At 65.1% G+C, this 13,863-nt stretch overlaps 1 protein-coding gene across 1 annotated transcript; it reads right to left on the reverse strand.

Moving 5' to 3' along the window:
* Nucleotides 1–48: 48 nt before the first annotated feature.
* On the reverse strand, nucleotides 49–7,339 carry CAMKV (CaM kinase like vesicle associated). Its single transcript, XM_065687105.1, has 11 exons — nucleotides 7,210–7,339; nucleotides 4,122–4,230; nucleotides 2,848–2,979; nucleotides 2,694–2,768; nucleotides 2,478–2,616; nucleotides 2,278–2,398; nucleotides 1,732–1,807; nucleotides 1,513–1,649; nucleotides 1,352–1,430; nucleotides 1,191–1,278; nucleotides 49–985 (listed from the first exon to the last, which is right to left on the reverse strand). Exons 2-11 carry the CDS (start codon nucleotides 4,214–4,216, stop codon nucleotides 689–691), a joined length of 1,239 nt encoding a protein of 412 aa, XP_065543177.1. The 5' UTR covers nucleotides 4,217–4,230; nucleotides 7,210–7,339; the 3' UTR covers nucleotides 49–688.
* Nucleotides 7,340–13,863: the final 6,524 nt, after the last annotated feature.

A 13,863-nucleotide genomic window follows, 5' to 3' on the forward strand; every position in this document is an offset into this window, starting at 1 on the left:
GGCACCCCGCGCCCACAGAGAGACGGTGCAGGCGGCGCTGGTGCTGTCTCAGTTTGTCCTCAGCGGGGTCTTTATTTGCCAGATACAGCCTGGGGTGGGGGGGAGAAGGAGGGGCGCGGCGGCAGCCGCAGGCAGAGCCGGCCCTGCAGGCATGCAGCTGCGAGGGAGGGAAGCGGCGACCGGGAGGGGGGGAACCGGGGGGAAACATTTGGGATCCTCCAGGCACGACGCGGGGGGGGAAGGGGGGGGGGAATGGCTCCCGGTGCTCCTTCGCCCCTGCAACGCGCCCCCCGGGTTGGAGCGGGGGTACCGGGTGCTCTGCCCGCCGGGCCCCCCCCGCGGCCCCGCACATGCATGTGTGTTTGGGGGGCTCCGCGCGAAGCTCCCCACCCCAGCCCTGCGGGGCGTGCGGCCGGGGGGGGCTGCCCCGTATCTCTGCTGGACATCCCCGGGGCGGGATGGGGGGGGGACGAGACACGGCGGCGGGGGACAGACTGAGAGAGCGGGACGGGGCAGGGACGGGCAGACCGACCGGCAAAGCCGCCGGGGGGCGGGTCGGACGGGCTCCATGCAGGGCTCTGCCCCGCGGCCGGCTCTCCGTCGGGGCACGTAGAAAAGGGGGCGCAGGCGGGGGCGCGGGGGCCATGCCGGGGCTATGTACAAAGGGGGGTGCCGGGGCCGCCGCCGCTCAGCCGGTCTGCTCGCTGGGGGGCTCGGCGGCGGCGGCGGCAGCCCCTTCCCCGTTACACGTGGTGGGCTCGGCGGGCGGCGTGCCGGGGGCCTCGGGCTGCGCGGCGGCGGGCGGCGGGCTGGGAGCAGCGGAGCCCGCATTGTCCTTGGCGGCGGCGGCGGCGCGGGCAAGGAGCGAGGCTGGACCCGCGGCCCGGGCCGGAGCCGAAGCCGAGGCCGAAGCCGAGGCCGGGCCCGTCTCCGCCTGCTCGGGCGCCCGCAGGCGTTTCATGAGCGTGGTCACTCGCACCGCTTTCTGCGTGGGGAGAGGCAAGGAGCCGTCGGGCACGGGTGCTCCCCTGCCCCGGGCCCCTCGCCGCGGAGTCGGGTTCCCCACCGCAGGTGCCTGCTGGGGGCTGCGGGATTCGCTGGGGCTGGGAGCCCCCGAGGCTGACAGCCCCGTGCCGGGGGACTGGGGTCGGCTGGGAGGGGAAACTGAGGCACGGGGCGCCGCCACTCACCTTCCACTTGGCCCGGGCGAAGTTCTTCTCGATCTGGGCACAGACGCCGTCCTTGATGTTCTTGTCGGAGGCGGCGTTGCCGGAGATCCTGGGGAGGTGAGGAGGGGTGAGCGGCCCCCACCGGCCCCCCCAGTCCCCCGCCTGCCCCCTCCGCCCCTCACCACTCATGGGAGATGGCCTCCTCCGCCGTGATCCGCTGGTCCTGCTCCACCTCCATCAGGCGGGTCACCAGCTCCTTGGCTGAGGGTACAGCGTGAGGAAGTCAGTGCCTGGGGGGAACACTGAGGGACCCCATGTGTTCCCCCCACACCGTGGGGCTCACCCGCCTGCGAGATGTCGTCCCAGTATGGAGGGTCAAATTCGTAGTCCCCGGCCAGGATTTTGCGGAAGAGGTTCTTGTCGTGGTTCTCATAGTCTTCCTCCTCCGTCTCCTCATAGAAGGGGGGGTTCCCCGAAAGGCTGGGGGACAGTGTCAGGCGACTCAGCCCCGGTCATGGCCCACAGCTCCCCACAGCCACCCCATCCCTCACCCTGCACTCACAGGATGTACATGATGACACCGATAGCCCAGCAGTCCACCGGCCGCCCGTACCGCTGCCTCCCCACCACCTCTGGAGCTGTGAGGGACAAGAGAGTGGCCCTGCCCTGGGGTCCCCAACCCCCTGGCGCCTTGTCCCCAGGGCGATGGGGAGCAGAGGGACCCACCGGGAGCACCCAGGATTAGCCCCTGAGGTGATGGTGCGCAAGAGGGTTCCACCGGGAGCACCCAGGATTAGCCCCTGGGGTGATGAGGAGAGAATGGGACCCACTGTGAGCACCCAGAATCAACCCTGGTGTGACAGGGAGCGAGAGGGACCCACTGAAAGCAGCCAGGATCAGCCCCTGGGGTGATGGGGAGGAGAGGGACACACCAGGGGCAGCCAGGATCAGCCCTGGGGTGATGAGCAGCAGGAATCCACTAGGAGCACCCATGACCATTGGGAGGGACGTAATGGGAGCCCCCAGGACTGGTCCCCAGGGTAGCAAGGAGAAGCAGGGATGTGCTGGGACCCCAGCCGTGCTGCCTGTCCACCCGGCTCTCACCCACCCAAGTACTCGGGGGTGCCACAGGGCTCCTTGATGAGCCCGTTCTCCAGCTTGGCCAGGTGGAAGTCACTGATGACGATCTTGGAGTTCTTCAGGCGGTTATAGTACACCAGGTTCTCCAGCTGCCGGAGCAGGGGCTGTGAGTGCCGGGCTTGGGGGCACGCCAGCACCCATGGGTGCTCCCACCCCACCACCACCGACCTTGAGGTTCCTGTGGACGATCTTGAGTGAGTGCAGGTAGGCGACAGCCTCCAGCACCTGCCGGATGACGTTGCTGGTGTCCTTCTCCGAGTAGTAGCCCTGGTCCAGGATCCAGTCGAAGACCTCCCGGCCGGTGGCCCTGCCAACAGCGGCTCTTCCAAATCCCACCCCCCCCGGGGCAGCCCCAGCCGGCCCCCCTGCACCCCTAACACTTACAGCTCCAGGAAGATGAAATACTCCTTGCGGGTGATGTAGACGTCCACCAGCTGCAGGATGTTGGGGTGCTTCACCCTATGGAGAAATAGGGGCATGGGTGGGGGTCCCTGCTTTGCTCCGCAGCATGGGAGCCAACCCCAGCCCCAGCACTCACATTTTGAGGATGATGATTTCGTTTTTGGCCGCCTTCCGCACTTTCCGCCCGTCCCGCTTCAGAAACTTCTTGCAGGTGTACAGCTTCCCCGTTGACTTCTCCTTGGCCCGGAAGATCTCACAGAACTCTTCCCTGTAAGAGCACCCACAGCATCACCCCCCTGGGGAGCTCGAGATGTTCAGGTGGTCCCCAGCCCCCACCAGCATCACCCCATCCCACTGGCAAGGGGAGATGCTGAAGGAGTGGAAGGAAGCTGCATCTAAAATCCTCTCCATAGCATAGAGGAAAGAGGGCGGTGAAAAGGAACTGATAGGGAATAACCAAACTTATAGGGAAGGGGGAATTTTGCCAATTAAAAAGCCCCCTCCCCATGGCAGCCAGGGCAAGACCTGCTGCCTGTGCCAAGGTGGAACAGCAGCACACCCCGGCATTAATGGCAGCGCTGCGGTCAGGAAGAGAAAAGGGGAGACACGCTGGTGCAGGGGGATGCTGCAATAGTTCTGTTCTATTATTAATGGTGCTCCAGCCCATCGGCCAGGCCAGAGCTGCAGGAAGCCCCCAGGGGGGCAGGGGGGGGCAGACCTCAGCACCGCTCCGATGAAGCCTTTGGCTTTCCAGCTACCCTGGCTGTGCCAAAACCCTTGTGGCATCTGGCCTACGTGCATGGAAGCTGAGACCCATGGGCTTTGGGACAGGCTGCCCAAAGGATGGAGCGGAGCTCTGCCAGCACCCAGCAAGATGCCCAGTGTATCCCTGCCAGGCATGACCCACGGCCATGCAGTCCCAGTATTTTGGAGGCCAATGGGAAAAACGTTGGTGCATATTTTGGGGTCAAACCGCTCTCAATCCGTCTGAAGGCTCCAGGTTTTGGAGTGCTTCCTGGAGGGTCACGGCAATAAAAGTTGGGGAGAAGCAGACGCGCTCCACTCCTGCCCCCAAATGCACTTTCTTTTGCTGGAGCAGAGCCCTCCTGCTTCCTGGAGCGCACAGGGGAGACAGGATAATGCAGGATTCCTGCAATCCCTGCAAATGTTGGGGGGAGAAGGGAGGGATACGAGGAGCCACCCATCTGCAGCTGGCAGCCGCTGCCTTCCTCAGAGGCGGTGGTGAGTGCCCACCAGTGAGAGGGACAAAGGAGGGGACAGCCACCCCAGAATACACCCTGCCCATCCCAGCTGGGGACCAGCACCCCGAAAGTTCCCCCCCCTCAGCTCGGGACATGCAGGTGGTTGGGGTCCCCAAGGCACCATGGGTCCCGGAAGGGACCAACTCACGTTTTGATGACTTGGCCCAGGTCATATCTGTCGGTCACCTCGGACGGCTGGTTATAATCTTTCTTGTCTCCCAGCGTCACGCAGCCAAACGGCATCGCAGGGCCCGGTGCTGGCAGGGCAGGGAGAGGCTTTGAGCACCCAGCACCACCAGCCCCTGTAGCTGTACTAATTAATGTGAAGCCTAACGAAGCGCAGCGGCTGCTGGTGCTTCCTGGCCGCCGCTGGCCACCACATGCCCAGCCTCACTGATGTGTGTTCATCCCTGTGGCATCCAGCTGCTCTGCTGGGTCTCGGGCTGCCGGTGGCCGGCCCCTCTGGCCCCTGTTTGCAGATCGGTAATGATTTAAGTAGCCAGGGCTAGCGCAGCACTCAGAGCACACACTGGGGAGGCAGCAGAGGAGAACGGACCCTTTGTCATTTCTCAGCCCAGTCTTGCCCCACGTTGACATTTCTTCTTCCGCCAGCAGAGCATCGCCACACAACATCACATGTGCAATGACTTACACCAGCCTCAACTCCCTGTCCCCAAATAGCTGCAGTGGCCCAATCGCAGCACCCCGGTTTGGCAGCAGGCAGAACACCAGCCATGGAACACACTGGCTCCTCCAGCCCTTTAGGAAGGACGTTTTGCCCCTTGCTTTCCTACCAGGAACCCTTCAAAACCAGACCCTGCTCAGACGCATTCCAGCAAAAAATGGGCCCAATAAAGTAATTTTTTCCCCTTTCCCATCCTGTTACTGGGAGGAAGTTTCAGCAGATGTTCTTTTCTGATGGCTCAGAAAGAGACAGAGCTACCTAGCCCCACTAGCCCTCTTGAAAGGGTCCAAATGGGGCCCTGCAATGGGATGCTTGCACAACACTGAGGGCACACATCGCCCGATCCTAAAGTTCCTGAACCACCACACTGTGCTGTGCTGGCCTCATCATGTTGTGGCACGGCAGCAACGCCTGGGGCCTGGTGGCGAGGGCCACGGGCAGGATGGCAGTGCGGGATGCGGAGCCGGCATCACGGGTACCCAAGCGCCGAGCCTGTTGCTATGGCAATGGGAGCTGGAGATGCAGAAAGCGGCACATCCTTGGGAGGAGGGGGCAGGGACGGGCAGCACCCAGCAGCGCTCGACCCACCTGCGGGTGCACGGCACCATTCCTGCCCCGCAGGCCCCAGGAGGAAGGTGATCCTGCCTGCAGCACCCAGGACACGCACCTGAGTACTCCCTAGGGTGACTGACCCCAAACCTGGGTGGGATGTGGGTACAGTGAGCCAGAGAATGGGGGAATGCTCCCTCCTGCCTCCATCCCTTGGGGCTGACTTGCCTCTGTGTCTGCCTGAGCAATGCTTGCAGGATGGGTGCTCCCACATCACAGGACACCCAGGCACCTTCCTGCCGAAAAGCCCATGATGGGCAAAAGCACCCATCCCTGTTCCGCTAAGGGTGCACCCAGTCCCAAAAGAGAAGCAGAGCACCCATGGGACACCCTTACCCCTGCCACAGACCGACTGAGGCTTTCCAGCCTACGCTCATCACATCCAACAGCCTTCCCGGCAAACATGCCCTGCCTGGCACCTGCGTGACCCTGTGCTGCACGACACCAGCTCTGCCGTGCCACCGTGCCCAGCAGAGGAGCACAAGGGCTGTCCCGGCAGCCGCTGGTGCGGTGGCAGGCTCGGTGCTGGCAGGGGTAGGGCTGTCCTGCAGGCAGGCTGCCAGCGCCAATGGCGTGGTGCCAGGATTAGCCAGGAAGGGGACCCGGGCGGGATGATATATCAGGATTTTATTGCTGTCTCTGCGAGTGATCAGCTAATCTGTGCTCATAAAATTAGTTCCCGTTCATTTAGCAGGGACCCATCCTGCTGGGGCTGAGCACCAGCACCTTTGCTGGTCCCAGGCTGGCTTGAGGGGTGGCTCACTGTACACTGGGTACCCCACAAGGGAGGCTGGCACCCAGCCCCACATCAGGGCCAACACCTGCGCCCCACAGGTGAGAGTACCCCCACTATGGCAGGGGCACCCAGGCAAGCAGTGGGTGAAAGGGGAGTGCTCCCTCCCCGGGGTGCTGGCGGGGGGAGGTTGGGTGCTGCACCGGCACCCGCGCACGTCCCCCCCCGCTGAAGCATCTAATTTGGGAGCAAGAAGCAACAGCGGGTGTAAGACAATAGCGGGGAAGTGGGTGGCTGGGTGCGGACGGCACGAAGAGATGACGCAGCCCCGCAGCCCTCACCAGCGGGGCCCCCCAGCCCCCCGAATCCCGGATCTGCCCCACGGCGCGGGTACCCCCGGCCGGGCTCCTGCCCCGGCCCCGCTTCCACCTGCAGCCTCCCTGGACGTGTCTGTGTCGGGGGGTCCCCGCTGTCAGCCCCCCCATTCCTCCCAGCATCTCTGGCAAAGGATGTACCGGGGAGAGGGAGAAACCGCAGCCGGGCCGAGACGGACCGAAGTGTTGCTGGCGCAGGGGGGAGGCGGGCAGCGGCAGGCGGAGGGGCTGCGCCAGCCGCGCGGTGGCCGCAGGAGCACCCGGGCTGGCGGGGGGAGCCCCGGGATAGTGCGGAGCGGCGGCCCGGGCCGCGCACCGCGGGCGAAGTCTCGGCAGTGGCCGGCTCGGAGCGATGCGGCAGCGGGAAGGGAGCGGGCTGCAGGGAGAGGGGCATGGACCCAGAAGGGGACGCCCGGCGGCGGGAGAGCGGGGCGAGGGTCTCCAGCATCGTTCCCCCTTCACGGGGCTCTCCGGGCTCCGCGCACAAGCGGCACGGGGGCGGCGAGCGGGGAGGCGCGGGGGGGAGCCGAGCTTCGGGGCGCCCGTCGGGGCTCGGGGTCTGCGGGACGCGGGTGCCGGCAGGGACGGGGCAGCAGCGGGCGGCCGTCGGAGCGCGCACGGAGCCGGGCACGGATCGGCCGCGATGTCCCGCGCCACCGCCGATAGCGGGGGGGTTGCGTGAGGGACAGCCCCGAGCCCACAAGTGCCAAGTCCCATCAACGCCCCCACCCCGGTCCTGGCTCCCCACCCCCCGCCCGCCGCACGGCACGGACCGGACCGGCTCTGCTCGGCTCTGTCCCGGGTCGTGGCTGTCCCGGCGCGGCGCCGCGCTCACCTGCACGCCTCTTCGACCGCAAAGGGGGGCCGCGGCCCGGGGCCGCCGCTCGGGGGGGCCGCACGCCCCTCCCTCGCTCCCTCCGCGCGGGGCCGGTGCGGAGCGGAGCGGAGCCGAGCCGAGCCGAGCCGAGCCGTCGGTCCGTCGCGGCGCGGCCCCGCGCGCCCGGCGCGGCAAGTTGGGGGGGCGGGACCTCGGGGGCCCGCCCCCCGCCGAGAGTCCCGCCCCTCCCCTGACGTCACTGCCAAACTTCGCGCCCCGCCCGTCGCCCGCGGGAGAGGCACCGCGGGCACGGTCACGCGTGGGGGGGGGGGAGTCCCGCAGCGCGGCGGGGCCGGGCGGCCGCGGCTCCGGAGCTGCCCCGCAACGCGGGCAGGGCGTAAACCCGGGCAGGGGCACCCCGCGGGACCCACGCCAGCACCCACGTGTGGGGTGCGCCAGTACCCGCGAGCCCCCGGGGGGTGCTCAGGTCCCGCTGCTGCCCAGCCGGGTGAGGCAGAGCTCTCTGCGGTGTCCCCCAAGCCCCTGGTACCCTCCCCATCCTTTCTGTTCGCCCCAGGAGGTGCTCACCCAAAGGGACACTGAGCCTGTTGAGTGCTGGGGCAGCTCTGGTGTCACGGTGGGCTTCGCTAAGGCGGTGGGGACTGAAGTGAGATGCAAAGCACTGGGGCACACCGGGGTCCCCTGGGCTGGGCCGTGGTCACCTGCCGCGGATGGGATGGTGCAGGATAGGATGGGGTGGGTGGGATGTGACAGGACAGATGAGAGAGACAGAACGGATGGTGTAGGATGGATGGGAAGAATGGGGTAGGATAAAGTGGAATGGGATGTTGTGGGATGGATGGGATGGAATAGGACAGGATGGATGGAGTGGGGTGGGATGAAACAGGCTGGATGAGATGGGACAGGAGCAGATTGTTAGCAGAGCTGAATGTGGGCTCAGCATCATATATACCATGAAGACACAGGCAGACACATGGTCCCACTTCTGTGCCACGATCCTGTGGGAACCAGGCAACTTCCTTTGTCCTCCTTCCACAGTTGTGCGGCCCCACTCGCTCTCCCATGGAAGGGATTATCTGTTCCCCACAGCCCAGGCCAAGGGGAAGAAAGGGGCAAGAAATCAGCCACCCTAATGCTGTTAACTCTGCCCACCTCCTGGGCATGGCACCCAGGCCAGGGTGGAAAGCACAGCCCTGGGGTGCAGTGGGGCCCGCCACCCCTTCCCCCAGCTCCCAGAGCACCTCGCTCCTCGTGCAATGCAGCTGCGTGTGTGGAGCCTCCAGCATGGCACCATGCTGCACACTGGCGTTTGTGGCCCATATGGTGCCGCTTCTGAGCTGCACCCGCACTCGCCTCCCCTTCTGCCCTGCACCCACCAAACCCCAGCTCCCCAAAACTAACTGGTCCTGAGCTGCCACAGGGCCACATCCTCTCCCCAGCCCCGCAAGCTTGGGTCAGGCAGACCCACGGGCAGGGGACACCAGGATCCCATTCCTGAAGCTGGCATCTCCCCTCTGCTCACAGGGAGACCAGCCAGCAGACCAAGGCAGACGCAACACAGGGTACTCCCTGCATCTGACCCACCGCAAGCCCCAGGCCCATCATCGCCCTCACTGGGTAATTAACGGCACGTGAGAGCTGGGGAATTAGCAGGGCGCTGTAGTTTGAGCTTCTAATCAAGAGTTTAATCATAGCGACTGGCAGCAGCGCAGCGCAGTTATTAATCTGTGCACCTTGCAGGAACCTGGAGTGTAACTCACAATTACCCAGCAGGCGCCCGGCACGGCTCAGCACTGCCCGGCAGCGGCTCACGACAGAAGGGGTGGGATGGGCTCCTCCATCCCTTGTGACTCCTCCAGCCCTCGTGGCCACTCTGTCCCCTGTGGTGCCTCCAGCCCCTTCAGCCTGCCTCGTGCCCAGCACCTCCTGGCACCAGCCTCCTGCCATGGCAGAACTGCCCCAGGGTTCCATCACGGCCCTCTGGTTCCCTCCTGGCCTCAGCTCTGGTTCAGATCTCGCATCACCCCGTGCCCCATTTTGGGATGATCAGCTCTGCTGAACTCCCCAGCATTTGTCCCTGCTGTGCCCTGACCTGCTCACCCACTGCCCCATGCACCCACCACCGCATGCATCCAGCGCTCCATGCACCCACCACCCTTCCCACCGGCCCATGGTGAGCCCAGAGCTGGGTTCAGGGTGACTTAACTGGTCTGGAGTGACATTTCCTGTAGGCCTCCTGGCATGAGGGGCTGCCGAGGTGGATCTGCCAAAGGCTGGGGACCCTTTGCTCAGGTGGGGGGGACACAGGATGGGGGACACCTGGCTGTACCTCTCTGCCCCAGACAGTGTTGCAGGGGGCCCAGGGCCAGCCTGGCCTGGCAGCCCCATGCCGGGGGGCTGCTGCTGGGGTGCAGTGGGGCGCAGCGGGGGGCCGTGCAGCATGTCCGTGACTCAAGCGCCACGCGGCACCACATCCCTGCGTGCTCGCCATTGCCATGGCAACCGTCAGGCAATCAGCGGTAATTGCGTGTGTCGGCCTGGCAACGGGGCCAAATAAACCCCATCCCTCCTTTCGGGGGGCTGGTGGAGGGGGGGAGGGAGAAAATAAAGGGGTGCAGCCGCCAGTTGCCACTCGTGGGCCTTTATTGGGGTCAGCAGCAGTGGGAGTGCACGGCGGCAGGGCCGCCCTCCCCATAGACGTTCCACAGCACCCATGCTCCCTGGAAGGCGTCGAGGGCAGCGGTCAGTGACCCTCCCAGCCAGGCGGCTGCACGGCGGTGTGGGGCGGCCTCGGCGGGGACCCCCAGCTCTGCTGACAGGCGCCGGGGGAGGCCATGCAGCAGCGTGGTGCCCCCGGCCAGCAGCAGGCAGGGTGGGGGGCCGCCGGGGGGGCTCCCACAGCGGCGCAGGCTGTGGGATGCCTGCTCCAGCAGCCCTGGCCCCGGCAGCCCCAGGGCGGTGGGGGCCAGCAGCACCTCGGGGCAGCGGAACCGCTCATCCTCTTGGAGCAGCCCCGAGGTGCTGGGGGGGGTGACGGGCTGGGGCCTCCCGGCACCCTGCGGGACGCAGCAGCAGGTCTCCTTCGGGCGGCACAGGGGGTAAGTGTCGAGGTGGACCCCGCGGGACTCCAGCAGCTGGCCCAGGCAGAGGGTGAGGGCATCCCCAGCCATGTCCAGGTGGAAGGTGGTGTGGGGCAGCGCGTAACCTTCCCGCACCCCTGCCGCCTATGAGGTGCCGGCGCCGGAGCCCACCACCACGCTGGTGGTGCGGCCATAAGAGTATGCGGCAAGCAGGGAGCGGGGCAGCACCGGCATGGCTGGCACCCCAAAGCCCTCGAAGAGCAGCTCGGCTATCTTCTCCCGGTTGGTGATGGGGGAAAGCAGGGCGTCCGTGGCCAGTACGGCCACCTCCTCGGGGCAGACACAGAGCTCCTGGTAGAGGATGCGGTGCCACAGCTCCTCCAGCCTGTCCCAGTCGGTGACCACGCCGTGGGTGAGGACGGGGCTGCCCCCAGCCTGGCTGGGCACCACCGACCGCGGCTGTTCGTCCCCAGCCAGCCCGCTCCTCGTGTGGCCTGTCCCCGTGTCAGTGACAACAGCGCACAAAGCCTTGTACCTGTCCATTGGCTTGGTCTCCAGCGCATTCAGTGTTTGCGCTGCTACCTGGAGCTCTGCCTTGGGGGGAGCTCGGTCGCCATAGCAACTGCCTGCATCACTGTGATGACATCACCCATGGTATTAGGCTTTGGTTCCCCTTTCCACTGGAAGACCTTTGGGGGTCCCTGAGTCTCACTGGGGCAGTACCTGTGGTTGTAGGGACCATGGCACAGGGAGGCTGCTCAGGGCAAGGAGTTTCATGTGGGGCTCCTTGCTGGGAGAGAACTGATCTTGAGGGAGAAGACTGGGACCAGCACTGGCACAGGTCCTGATTGGGTGCTGAGATGGGGTGAGCCTCCCTGGCTGAGGGTGGGTGCTCTCTCGGGGACAGGAAAAGGAGAAAAGACGTGTCATATATGCTGTAAGGCTTCATGGTGAAGAAAAGATCCCTGGAGCCCAGCAGAGCTGCTTAGGGACCACCAGAGCATCCTGGAGTCCATCAGAGGTCCCCAAGGGCTACCGAAGCTCCCCAAAGACCACTGAAGCTCCTCAGGGACCATCAGAGATGCCCCAGGTCCATCAGAGCTCCCTGGGGGCCAGCAGAGCCCCAGACGGGTGCAGAGGTTCCAGCAGGAGCACGGGAGGGCAGAGGTACAGGGCTGGCAGCAGGCCCGGGGTGCCAGGGTGCGGGGCCGGGGTGCAGGCAGCCCCCCCGCGGCTCACAGCCATCATTACCAAGACCTGCTGGTTTCTATAAACGTCTCGGCGGAGCCGCGGCAGCCGCTCTTCACGCCCGCTCCCCAGCGCCGGCAGCGCTAAAAACAGCTCGGCGCTGCCTGCTGCCTCCTGCCACCTCTCGCCGGCCCGGCTGCCGCCGCGACCACCGCTTCGCACCGACGCTGATTTGACACCGTTTTGGCCGTCTCCACTCCAGCCCCCGTCCCTGGGTGCGGCGGAGGTGAAGGGAGGACAGGGATGGGTGCACCCGTTGCCTGCACCCAGTCTTTGCACCCGCTTTGCCACGAGGGGCTCAGAACCGAGGTGCGCGAGGTGCCATTGCGGCAGCACGGGCAAACGCCATTGCAGCACATCCCCAGACGCTGCTGGCAGCGGGTCCGTGCCCGGCTCTGCCCGTGTGCCCGCAGCCTCGCGCGCAGCCACTCATGTTTTATAGATGGCTCCGATTTTAATAATTAATCCCTGCTAACGACAGCACTTTCCCCAAATAAAACATTTAAAGTGCTGTGTGTGCAAGGCGTGCTGCCGGCGCGGGACGCCGGCTGCTCTGCTGCAGCCGTGGCGGGTGGGCACGCTGCGACGTGGCGCTGCACAGCATGGCATGCCATGGCCACGCATGCCCACCGCTCAACTGGGTGCTCTACCAACCATGCCCAGCCAGGCAGCACCAAAGGATGCCACTTGAGTGCCCACCCGTGCCCCAGCAGCACCTCTGAGGCACCCCCAAGATGGGGCATGGGTGCTAGATGCCATGTGAGATGCCACCCTGTGATGTCCCCTGCCTGTCCCCTGTGCTGTGGCAGTGTGTGCAGCACCAGCACTGGTCCTGGCTGGCAGCAGGAAGGGGCAGGCAGGGACAGACAGGGGTAGGCACGTGCCAGCCCATGGCTTTGAAGGCCTGGTGCTCACTCCTCACTTCCTGCAGCGTAATTAGGGCAGGATAAATGCATATTAGCATGAAATCTGTCATCTCTGCTAGCACATTTAGGGGGGACACACATGACAGCCTGAGGCAGGCGCCCTCCTCAAAGCACGTCACCATCACCACCATGCAAGCCTTGTCAGCTAACAAGCAGCTTGCTGCGCCGTCGCACTGCAGGCACAGACAGCCCTGTCATACTGGGAGTCCCTGGGGCTGCCCCACCGTGCCAGAAGACGGTGGGACAGGCACCCATCTGCCACCCAAACACAGCCACCCTGCCCCATGCTGAGGAGGGTAACACCAAGGTGCCTATCCATGCATCCGTCCATCCGTCCATCCATCCACCCATCCATCCATCCATCCATCCATCCATCCATCCATCCATCCATCCATCCATCCATCTCTGCATTCCATCTGGCATCTAGCATCCCCCAGCACCTCCTGGCTTTGATTCAGCCCGTTCAGCCATGCGGTGCTGGGCCCTTTCCGTTGCTACAGCAACTCAGCAGCGCAGCCGAAATGGTGCTGCTTGGCCTTGAGGGAGCACCCACACTAGGTCAGGAGAGCAGCACGGCCCCAGTGCAGGGAAACTGAGGCACTGTCCCAGAACTGCGGGATGCTGGGATCCAGCCACGCTAAATATATCCCTGCGGGAGTGGCAACAAAGCTGTGCAGGTGTGAGACACCGGTGGAGACGGACAGCTTGCCTGATCGGAGCTGACGCGGCCCCAGGCTCCGGCACCGCTTAATGAGCAGCTGAGGAAGGTTTATTTAAAGCCAGTGCTGGCTGCAGGACCCCCATGGCTGGACACGGACCAGGAAGCAGAGCTGCCCGCGGCCGTGGGGCTGGGGCACATTTCGGCATCCCCTGTACATCCACCCATCCCCACCCCCTGCCCTCACCCCCAGCCCTGAGCATTGGATGTGAGCTCAGGGGAGTGATGCCCATCACCGGTGGCTTCCTCTTTTCCAGTGTCTCATTCGAGGGGATTCTTGCCCCAGACTTGGGGTGGGGAGGATCTCCTTGCCAGTGAGCTCCTCGCAGATGGGAGGTCTGCCACCACTGCCAGCGAAAGGAGCAAAGTCCCACGGTGGGATCAGTGGGGGCTCAGCTGCTCTCCCTGCTCCTGGGCAGCGCCTGGCATGAGCTGCACCATCCCCTGCACAGGCAGCAGCTGGAGCAATTAGGGTGTAATTATGTGAGACTGGTAATGACACTTGGTCACCAGGCAGGGAGCCCCAAGCCTGATCCAGCGTGCCCCACCACGAGCCTGTGCAGGCAGGCAGGGTGGGTAACTCTCCGGTACTGGGTACCACTCTGGGCTGGGCACCACTACATCTGCCACCATGACAGCATGTCCTGGGCAACCTCTATGGCACCTCTATGCCATGGAT

Source organism: Lathamus discolor, chromosome 7 (assembly GCF_037157495.1).
Source record: "Lathamus discolor isolate bLatDis1 chromosome 7, bLatDis1.hap1, whole genome shotgun sequence".
NCBI classification, from domain to species: Eukaryota; Metazoa; Chordata; class Aves; order Psittaciformes; family Psittacidae; genus Lathamus; species Lathamus discolor.

Excerpts from the sequence above, each read along its gene's own strand:
- CAMKV (XM_065687105.1), bottom strand. The coding sequence starts at position 4,216 with ATGCCGTTTGGCTGCGTGACGCTGGGAGACAAGAAAGATTATAACCAG. Across the intron at positions 1,431-1,512 it reads GGACGACATCTCGCAGGCGG|CCAAGGAGCTGGTGACCCGC; the intron begins GTGAGCCCCACG and ends CTGTACCCTCAG. Across the intron at positions 986-1,190 it reads TCGCCCGGGCCAAGTGGAAG|AAAGCGGTGCGAGTGACCAC; the intron begins GTGAGTGGCGGC and ends CTCCCCACGCAG.